The 11,641-nt window shown below is 37.1% G+C and overlaps 1 protein-coding gene across 1 annotated transcript in view; it reads left to right on the top strand.

Moving 5' to 3' along the window:
• The window catches only part of LOC113226368 (protein peste-like), a 67,912-nt gene that overhangs the window by 49,144 nt on the left and 7,127 nt on the right, over nucleotides 1–11,641 (top strand). Inside the window, exons 3-7 of the mRNA XM_026458973.1 lie at nucleotides 3,457–3,595; nucleotides 6,610–6,770; nucleotides 7,440–7,655; nucleotides 9,521–9,652; nucleotides 11,348–11,519. Coding sequence (XP_026314758.1) covers nucleotides 3,457–3,595; nucleotides 6,610–6,770; nucleotides 7,440–7,655; nucleotides 9,521–9,652; nucleotides 11,348–11,519 — 820 coding nt within the window. The remainder of the gene's footprint in view (nucleotides 1–3,456; nucleotides 3,596–6,609; nucleotides 6,771–7,439; nucleotides 7,656–9,520; nucleotides 9,653–11,347; nucleotides 11,520–11,641) is intronic.

Here is an 11,641-nt window from a genome sequence, read left to right as displayed (position 1 = left end):
CTTTTCAAGGCGAGAGTCAATAGGTGTGCATGCTCCATCATCGACCTCATCGTCACTTTCCATCAGGTGAGATGGAGGTCAAATGCGCACTTATATTTTATAAAAAAAAACAACCTTTCGACCACTATATCGCAAATGTCTACAGCGGGAGCTACAACTTTAGGAAATAAATCTTTTTGACAACTGGACTGAAAAAAATATAGTTTCAAATTGAGTCAATGACTTGCTTAGAAGATTAATATGTATTTATATTTTATGGTTTTATTGTAGGTCGTAGTAACCATAATTTACAATTTTAGCATAACCATTTTTTGTATTCCCAACAAACGATTGACAGGCAAAAAAATTGATTAACTGCTTACATTTTGTATGGATATTTTATCTACTTAATATCTATTTAATTTTTATCTATTTTATCTATGAAACAACTGCTATATTTCAGCTAGTGATCACCAGCTGAAAATATCGATACTTCGGGGGAGAAAAGATATAAAAGCCAATATTATCAAACCGAGCTATTCATATAGTTGAATTAACAAGCTCTGTTTAGATGAAGAAAAATTTTTCGTCAAAAATTAAAATTTATACGTGAAAATAACAATAAAAATTGAAAAGGAAGCAAGAAATTCATAAAAAAAATCGCTTTGCAAACTTTGAAGTTCGGCTTTTAACGCCTTTTCTTCTTCGTAGTACTCTGTAATAGTAATAAGTAGATATTGATATTTAAAGCTGGTAATCACCAGCTTTTAAATAAGTATATTTTGAAAAACCATCAAACCCTCTCTATTTTCACTGAATTAGTGCATGACGAAGGATGGTAGGACACCCTAGGTTCTGGAAAAGAGCTGTAGATTGTTTTTTAAGAAATCGAATGTTTCGGGAACCTTCTAACATTGTTCTCCGTATCATAAGTAACGTAATCGACATTTTTAGCGAAATAATAATAATAAAATTCAAAATTATCTTTTAGGACATGCGCGAGAGCCTAAAATAGATATAACACATTTTTTTAGGTGATAATAAAGCTTCAGGTGCCAATATCTTGAATGTTACAGAAATGCGAATGCGGTATAGTTATGAAAAGGAGGGCAGAAAGCACTCGTTATGTTGGAATGTGCCCGTACCTATAAGACGCATGACAAAACTTAATTTCCACATTCTTACCGAACAGTCATTCGTGTTTCGAGTGGTTAATTATAACTAAATGCAATGCAATGATGAAATTTCGGAATCATTGAATTGTATTTTGTTCTATATTTTTAACTAACTAGGAATTACATAATGACGATGCTTTATAATAATAAGTAAAATTTTTTTACATTTTTTGGCTTTTATTTTTAATCGTACCGGATTTTCTGAGCTATTCTCCAATAAATGTGTATTACTAGAAATTTAGGTACCAGGAGAGCTTAGCAGCGGTAGACCTCCACCTGCGACTTGATATCGTAGAAAAACAGTTCGGTAAAAACTAAACAATCTCCCTTTGGTTCGGTTTTATTTACATAGCAAATAATCCTTGAAATAAGACAGTAAAAATATATAATAGTTTTTCGTCAAGGCCTCGTTTAATTCAGACGTCATTGGCTATTTAACCTTCGCCTTTTTTATGAGTTTAATTGAGTCGGGATAAGCTGCCGTCATTTTTAAGTTAATTGGGAGTCAACTGGAATACAAGACGATCAAACGTCAATAGCCTACTGGATAGACTGTAATTATAGATCATCAATAAATTGATTAATGTGCATCAGCTGCTATTACAGTTAATGACATGATGGGAGTGACACTATTCCAAGTCTGAGCAGGTAGCTATCTTAAAGATCATGTCGTCGGTGTTTCATAGAAAGGGCGAAAGCGCCACTTGGAAAAAAAATCGCGGGAGCATGTTTTAGATTTTCAAGACTATTTTTTAGTACATTATTGCATAGGCCGGGAAGTAAGGGATGGTTGGACGAGTATGAGTTACACTGCAGTCGGAACAAAATAAGGCACAACTGCTGTGTAAAGTACGCTTCGTTATGAGGGCAGTACAAGGACGAGCGCTAGCGTGGCCTTGTATTAATACGAGTCAAGCAATCCCCGTTCCCGCCGAGGCATGTATAGTATTTTTCTCAAACATTGTGAGGAAATAACAAAATACTAAAGAGATGTTTAATAGAAAAAGTAAAAAAAAAGTGAAAAGTAATATTTGTTACGCCAATTGCTAAATGAAAATGTTATTGCTTTTCCAGGCACATTAATAGTAGTTTGCTGAACTTCTGGAGATGCGTTTGAATGTGTATCTATTCCTGTATTTTCGTTATCGCTCTTCTCACTGGTACTCATTTACACGACCAAAACACAAACAAGATGAAAAAACAAAAGAATACCAAAACACTTTAAGTGTTACTGTCATTTTCTATTTTTTTTTAAGTAAGCGGTATGTATATGTAGTTATTTTGTTATATTTTTTAGGCTGTATGATTTTTTCTTTTGCCTGTTTACATAGTTTTTTTTGAAATTTATTAAGGCTTTGGCAAAGCCATCAGCCTAAACATGAAGTTTAATTATGTTTCTGTAAATATGGCCGCCACAAAGAGGATAGGCAATTTGAAGCGGCGTTCTTGGATTGACTCGGGATTCCTTAAAACGGGCCGATACGGGTATTTGAGTTCGAGATTCGTATAATTTCGCGTTTTAATCTTAGATTAAGGCACAATATCACTATCCTATTCCACTTTAAACTAGATTTCACAAAATAATTGAAAGTCAAAATAAAAAACGACACTTTTCCCTCCAAAAGGTCCAGAGCGAATCTTTACATAGTTAATTATTAGAATAATATGTAGATTTAAATGTATATAGAAGTGGACATCAATGGATTTTTTTAGAAAGAAGTCGCACGGTCCATAAATGACAAACTTTCCGTGTTCGTTCTTTGAAAGTAATGCAAACGTTTCCGAGCATGTTTGAGAAACAAATATTTACGTCCTATTTTAAAACAGGACGTATATATTTAAAAACAGTTGTTAAAACCTAAATTACTTATTATAATTGAACTAATCGAAATTTTTGGCGAAATTCAATTGTTAACATATCTGCCCGCTCTAATCTTTTTTTTATATCTTATTTAATTTAAACTTTACTATAAGCTTTTCGGTGACGGAAAACATTGCGATGAAACCTGCACGCCGAATAACTAAGTAAGCACTGAGGGCAGTTTGTAAATTGGTTGACTTCTTTATTACTTTTCCTGTTATTTGATTTGGATATTTCCGTATTCCTATTTGTACTAAGGTTTTCGGCAGTAAACAATGCATTAATATTCATATTTTGAATAAGTTAATTTTAATTATCTTTCGAAGCTTTTACTGACTACGAATAAGCACTGCCTCGGGACATTCGTTTTCTTTTACCGTACTATTCGGCTAAGGTACCGTGCTAGCAGGTTTTCTAATTTATTTTTGTCCTTTTTTGCAGAATCTGGCTCTGACACCAACGTCGAGATCATTCCAAAACTGGCAGGCGCCCTCGGTGCCTATCTACTTCGAAGTGTTTCTTTACAACTGGACAAATGCTGAGCAGTTCCCCCACGAGAAACCCAATTTGGCTCAAATAGGTAGGACCTATTGATATAAACTTTCACGATTTACATACTCTCTGTCTCTCTCATCTGAGCGTTGTCCCGGTTGCGTCCTCAGCAGTGTTGCTGCAGAGCCCGGGGTCCGCTTTCTCCTCCACTTTGCACGGTCTTCGGCATCCTTAGTGGTGAGACCATTGGCACGCATATCACCCTTGACGACGTCAAGCGAGCACTTCTTGGGTCTGCCCCTTCTACTGGAGCCCGGTTTCCGTAAGATGTGGCCGTATCAACGTAGGCGGCTTTCTTGCAGTTTATTTGCAATGTCACGGACGTGAAGGCTGCCGCGGATGCGGGAGTTTCTGACACGGTCTTTCCGTGAAACTCCACACATCTAGCGCAGCACCTTCATTTCCGTGACACGCAGCTCCTGCTTATGGCGCTCAAGTACGGGCCACGTTTCACTGCCATATAAAAGGACAGGCTAATGATGGATTTATAGACCTGTCCTTTCAGCTTAACCGGCATCTTGGGGTCACAAATGACACCACCAGTCACCTCACGCCACTTTGCCCAAGCGGCTGCGATTCGGGCTCTGACGTCGCAGTCGATGTCTCCGGACGCGCTAAGTACAGATCCCAAGTATTTAAACTGGCCCGTAGGCTCGACCGCGTCTTCGCCTATGCGAACGGGTAGGGGATCTGTAGCGTTGCAAACCATGTACTCAGTCTTCGCCACATTTAGTCTCACGATTTATATACGTCATTTGATTTTAAAATATCGGGACTTAATCGGGTATAAATATATTTACCTCGACGCTTTGGACGTGTAGCAACATCCATGGTCTCGAAGGGTCTTTACTTCAGACCCTGTGCTCTCGTTTTCCGCCCTCATCCGTCTAAAACAATAATAATTACTGTCAAATAATTAACAGTCGACAAAATTAAAAGAGGCACGATGCGAATGAAGCTTCATACTTAACATTCTGTTTTGATTTGGTCGAGTATTACTTATTTGGCAGTAATTGTTTAGGACAGATGTTGGACAGGGAATGGGAGTAGACCCTTCGGATAGAACAGGACAGTCCCTTCCCGTAGATGAAAGGTTCTAGACCATGGACATCCACACGTCCGAAACGTCGAGGTAAATAAAATATATTTATACCCAATTAAGTCCCGATCTTTATAAAATCAAATAATTGGTAGTAAAAAGAACACGGACAACTATTCGCGCACAATTATCAATATTACAAAATCAGCTAAGTCATTAGACTCGCTTCATTAGACCAGTTTGAACAAAATTGACGGTAAAAAAATTTGACAACATTAATTACGAAATTGAAAATTTAGTAGATGAAGAAGAAATAACACAAGAAAGTCGGTAACAGTCTGACAGAAGACACAATTTTTCATTTGTAAATAAATTTATATAACCTACTTATACGGTCTCCTACCACGACAACGAACAATGAAAGTAGTACTAACAACCCTATTTGTTATGTCACCGCCTACCTTTCATTTGTCATTAAAATATTGGTACATGTAAAATTATGTGTTTTTCAATATAGCGAATATTCAGAACTGCTTCTGGGTCTAACAATGTAGAGATCGATTGCGAACAAGTCATTAAGTTTAATTAATGATGGGGGTGGATTAGGCTCATTTGATTATAACAGAAACGTATCATCCCTTTTTATATCGAGTTATTACATTTTCGCGATTACTACGCATTGGAAACTACTACTACCAATTATTTTTTCAAATCTAAGTTGTGTACAGGTCCCATGGTCACGACTGACAGACTACGGGACCTGAGAAGAAACATTGGTTTGTTTGAAGAGGCAAATATATACTCGATTTAGATCCAAAAACTTGAAATTACATTTCAAATGAGATTTTCTCACAATCATCTCTTTTTCACTTTATTTTCAATTGTTGGTTATTTTGATAGCAATAAATAACATTCAATTTTATAGCGATTTATTCACTGCCATCAACCCAAATACATCCCAGGTGGCCGCCAAGCAGACAGTTTAGGTCACAAGCACTTTAATGTTGATACTAAAGATTAAAATGGATAGATAGATAAAACGTTTAGTCAGCACAACTCGAAGCAGATACAAGCATTGACAATCGCTTCACAAGGCATAACACAAAAGCACATAGAACATAACTTAGTGGACATTGATATAAACACATATTTGAAGAGAAAAACATAAATTTTATACTCATCTACCTACCTAGTTATTAGCAGCATTTTATGCTGACATGGTTCTGACTCAGCATAAATACTGTAGATCGTGAACAGTCAAACAGCGCTGATTTTCTGTCAGTACCAGATGGTGAACGATCGTATCCCAATTCAACCTTATGCCTCAAACAAAAAGGACAATCAAAAGTCTCAAGTGCTAAGTTTAACGTCTTCTTCATTATACCATTTTTAGTAGCAGTAAAGCTTCTTGTGAAATAGTTCTGTGAGTGGTACTGCAACTGTTATGGACAAGCGTGTCACTTACCATCAGGTGGGCCACTCGTTCGCTTGTATTCGTCGCCGTCACTTAGTCTTATAAAAAAACCGTCATCATCGTCCTCCTTACAAGGCAGGCTCTTATCGTTGTAGCCTCCTCCATTCTTCGCGGTTCATAGCCAGCTCCTTGACCTCTTTATAAGCTACTCACTTTGATCTTCTTCTTTATTTGTTCACTATACATCATTCTTTGTCTCTTTATTTTCCCTTCTATCTTCTCCTCAATTATCATTTTCACAAATTCGTCAATACGTAATAAATGTACAAACATTTCCCACTGCTGTTCTCTATTATACTATTATTATCTCTATTATATTATTATTGCGTAGTATAGGAATATAACAGAGAATATAATATTTTTATTATATAGTCTCTATTATATTAATATGCCATGAAGATCCGAAAAAAATAGTTTCACGCGTTTTGATTTCCACTAGCCTCTATTCATGGCAAACATCCATTGTTTTCAGTGTAGCGAAACCAGCGAAACCGCGATTATATTAAGTAATGTGGGTATCATGTTACAGGTCCATATCGCTTTCGCGAGGAGCGTTCGCATGTCAATATCACCTGGAATAACCACAACGGCTCCATTGCGTACCGGACACTCAGACGCTTCTTTTTCGACCCTCTTACCAGCAATGGCACCCTGAAGGATAATGTCACTACTTTGAACGTTCTTGCCGCTGTAAGTTTTATTTTTAGTCGTAAGTTTAGTTGGTTCATTTTGCTGAGCAATAATAACTTTGCATGTTATGTCCGAATGAATTTTTTGAATCGCCTCATATGGAAAATGTATATGGAACTGAATGCACTATTCATGCTTTGAAACTTGGCATCTCAATGATTGTAACATTTTTATTTAAAAAAAAATCGATCTCCAAGGTTCGTGGAATTACGTCTAATTGCCAAGTTTGGAATACTTTCTTCAAATTTAAATGAGACCAATACAGACGTACCCTTTTTCCAACAAAAAAAGAATCATCAAAATCGGTTCACAGATACCTGAGTTATCGCGTAACGTACATACATAAGAAAATACAGTCGAATTCCTCCTCCTCTTCCTTTTTTTCAAGTCGGTTTAAAAATCTAATTGTATTTAATGACATAACTTTTAGCGATGTTCAACCCGTATCGAGGATTATGCGAGTCAAACGCAAATCCCTTGAAGTTTATAGTCGAAAAACGTAAACTGGCAATTAGGACGTTGACAACCTTTTTCCAATCTTCTGATTTCAAAATAGCAGTTTAGTAATAGTTTTATTCAGAAATTTCGGAGGGCGACCCTATAACTTCCAGGAGAATAACAAGAAGCTTTTTCACCCGTGTTTATTATGTAAATTCTTGGGTTTTCCAGTCAGCAGTCTACAGAACGCGATATTGGAGCTACGTCCGTCAAAAAGGTCTGTCCATGGGTCTGTCAATGTTTGGGCAGCACATCTCCGTCACCAAAACAGCAGGCGAGATTCTCTTCGACGGATACGAAGACCCGTTGCTGGATATGGCGAAAAGTTTACCATCCAGTGCTACGGGAGATGCTCCGCGGGTTGATCGGTTTGGATGGTTTTATGGGGTGAGAATAATAAATATATTTATATTTTTCATTGTTTTTTGGAGTATGCATGGAATGGCCAGATTTGTACGGGAATTGGATGCTTTTCTTCGAAAGTCAACTGCTGAATTTCATTAAATAGTTATTATCGTTTAGTTTCTTCTTAAGTCAAACGTTATAATTTTTTGGAAGCATGCAAATCAGAATACGTAGCTAATGTCACCTTTAAGGACAGAGTGGCAGGGTATTTATGCGAAACCGTACCCATAACGTTTTTTTTTTCAATTATTTACCATGCCCGTCAGTGTTGTCTTCACACGCCGAGATCCGAGCCTATACGGAAATATGTCGATTGTCAAATCGAAATACTTTCATCCTGCATCTTCTGTAGAACAAATGTTGGCCGGCTCCTTTATACATATAGATTACTTCGTATTCCAATGGACCAGATTAAAATTTGGTATATTTTGGGTTCTCTTGCCTTAGCAAGGAATAATGTGTACAAAGCATGATTTGTGAGTTTTCATTTCAAATCTGTTTTTTTTGTCTTTTTTTATGTAAGCAGTTATATTCATATTTTTTGTTCGAACGTTAGTAATGTATGTTCTGTTCAGTAATAAAAGGAACTACCCAGTGTACTGTACCTGTGTGTATAGAGCTTGTTATGTGTATGTATTGTGTATGTTTCAAGTTGTGAAACAAATTAAAAAAAAAATTATACGGGCTACGAACCTCCAGCTCGCCCTTTCGGGCGGTGGGCCTGTGTCGAGGCCATCTGTGGCCAACTCCTAAATATCCTTTCAAATAAAAACATTATTTTCTTTACCACGTTTGCAATTTGTGAGTCGTATATATTAAGTTCTTAGGTTGTCGCGATTGTTACATATAGGAAATGAAACTATTTTTCCGGATTTAAATCGCGTATATTTGTTTTTTCAAACAAACCGACGTTTCGGGCTCTTTACAGGTCCCATGGTCACGGTTGACTGAGGTGGCACAGTCTTCAACCAGTTATGTCTAATATTGATGCAAACCACCTTATTTTTTCACTATAGTTACAATAGTTATTAATTAAATACCTTATTTTTAATTTTACAAAGAAAACATTTTAGACATAACTGGTTCAAGACTGTACCACCTCAGTCAACCGTGACCATGGGACCCGTAAAGGGCCCGAAACGTCGGTTTGTTTGAAAAACAAATATACGCGATTTAAATCCGGAAAAATAGTTTCATTTCCTCGTATTATATTAGTTTTAAATCTTGTGTGTGATGTATTATTATAGTCGTTATGTTGCATTATTACTGCGGCCAAGTGAAGTTTTTTTAGTCCTTTTTTATAAAAAAAAAACAAGCGCGTATTTGACTTTCATCTCAATGGATGGAAACAACCAAAACAATGAGATCACTTATAGAGCATGCGCATCTAAATAATTCTTATTTACTCTCGATTTGAAAAGCTTTCAATAGCAGTGTCACTACTGTATTGAAAGCTTTTCAAATCGAGAGTTCGTCCAGGGTAGTACTGCTACCTATTTCTGCCGTTAAACTATAATACGTTACTACGTTCCGGTTTTGGGACTTGTTAACTTATGTCTTAGGGTGACGGGCGGGTGGATATCGTTATTACCACCAGCGCACGACATGTTCGGCCCGTCACCTGGTATCATAAAAATAGGCCTAAGTAATAGCGATCAGGAAATAAGTTTGCATACAGGGAAGCGTAACGCTTTGTGTGAATCATTAGAATATCCGTAACGTAGGTAAACCCCAGCATAGTCCCCCGATAGTGGAAATGTCCTAAAGTGTCTTTATAATATGGTACTTGACGGAGATACATATTCTATTTATTTTAAAGTGTTATAAAACTTGTTTATTTATTTTAGAGAAACAATTCTCTGGACTCAGACGGCTACGTGGAAGTCACAAACGGGCAGGCGAGCGGAACTTTTCCAGGCCAAATTCTCAAGTGGAACCACGAGGATCACCTTCCATTTTACAGTGGGAAATGCTCTGAAGTAAGTATGCAACGACAGGGTCTTCATGGTATCGCCAACTCTGAGGTCCCGGTTACGATCCCCAGCCGAGTCAGTGTTGAAAAACTAACTGTTCTGTATTGTCTCGGGTCTGGGTTTTGGTGATACAAGTGATTTAGCTATTTACTTTGGGATCAGAGCTAAATTGAAGTAGCTTTAGCCTTTAGTGTACAAACATTGACTTCAGTTGGAAGTCTTTAAAACATTTTAATTTATCGCCTACAGTCTCACCTTATTTTAAGCGCCTACAGCTGCCTATTTTAGGCGCTTGTCTAGTAAATACATTATTTAAAAAAAACTTAACTTCTTTACTTTCATAATTACATTACTATATCTACTCCTGATTTATTGTTAGCATTACCTGTGGGTAGGGCGACTATGAATTAGGATTCGGCCATTCTCACATTCGGTGTTCTCAGCCTAATTACCGTAGTCATTTCGGTGTTTCAGCCTAATTACCTTAGCCATTGTTTTTTCTCGCTTAACATATCCAATAACATTGAAATATGAACAACTTTATGCTTAACTATCAATATGTCTAATTGGCATTAAAATAGGCAAAGCAGTTTTGGAGTTACTAAAAAACAAACACTTTATTTCTTCTGATACTAGTGCCATTCAAGATTATTTGAAATAAATTTAAAGTAGGTTCTTATATTTGGTAAGTGGTAATAAAAATTACTCCAATTCTTTCTTATGATTAATCACAGCTGTTAGAAGAACAGTGTAATAAGTTACATTTTGATTATTTCTGCCGATAAATAACCTTAAAAGTTAAAAATAGTAAATCATGTGACTGTTACGTAATGGAAGGCACTGAAATACTAGTGTTTTAATGCCTAATTAAGTACTCACACATATTATAAGCTCTCTGTGATGTGCTCAGGAACCCCATGTTACGACTGGCGAAATGGCGGCAAATAAAAACTTTTCTCACGCATGTCATACAAACTAGAATCGGCCCCAACTATCATATCGTTCGATATCAATTAACGTGTGAAATTGTCAAAATTGTTTGCTATTGACATTTCATTTCAATAAAACTTCATCTCGACTGATATTAGAATTGAGGTCCAATCAAATTGTTTTGTTTTTCAGAGATGTTCGAAATTTGAATATAATAATACATCGAGTTCGATGTTCATAGCTTACTAGGGAAATAATTTCGCGGGTGCCACACACACATAGACAAATTACACCAAACTCACGAGAGAAATAAATGTAGGCCATACAAACATTTCTCCATGTTCGGGAATCGAATCTGGGACTTTTAAAATTTTTTTATAATATTAAGTGAGGGGACGAACAAGTCGTGCGCCTGATGGTAAGCTACACGCCTGTCCATAACAGTTACAGTGCCACTCGGAGCTTTAAATCGCAAAAATCTTAAGGGCACTGCCACTGCGCCCGTCAGCCTGAGACATAAGTTGACAAGCCCCATGTGCCTGTGATTTCACCAGAACCCTTACCCATCAAATCCGAAATGCAGTAACGCTCGTATTACTGCTTGAGGGCAGAAATGGGTACGATGGCAGTACCACCCTGGATGAACCTTTTCACAAGGAGCTCTACAGGAGGCAGATTCTTTTGATATAATATTTTTTTGACGACACTGTAGTCTAAGGTCCAACAAATTCTGAGAAATCTAACTTAAATTCAAATGTATACACGTTGCAGGTAGCAGGCAGTGCCGGTGAGTTCCTGCCCCGAGGCATGACTGAGCAGTCGCTGCTAAAAATGTTTGTCCCAGATCTGTGCCGCACTGTTAACATGGAGTACATCGGCAACGCCGAAAATGGGGGGCTGAAATACCTTAAATACGCCCTTAAAGAGAAGGGCTTCGATTATTGTAAGACATTTCTTTGGTAAACCTACATTTTATCAGGGTACGACCTTAGAATAATAACGCATAGAATGATAGTTTTGTAGCTGCAAGTCATCCACGCATCCGCCGCGCTCAACGCGTCGGCG

The sequence above is a fragment of the Hyposmocoma kahamanoa genome, unplaced genomic scaffold, assembly GCF_003589595.1.
Source record: "Hyposmocoma kahamanoa isolate Upper Pololo Valley unplaced genomic scaffold, ASM358959v1 190, whole genome shotgun sequence".
Taxonomy (NCBI): Eukaryota; Metazoa; Arthropoda; class Insecta; order Lepidoptera; family Cosmopterigidae; genus Hyposmocoma; species Hyposmocoma kahamanoa.
The sequence above is the reverse complement of the archived record's forward strand: the minus strand, read 5'-3'. Positions and strand labels throughout refer to the sequence as shown.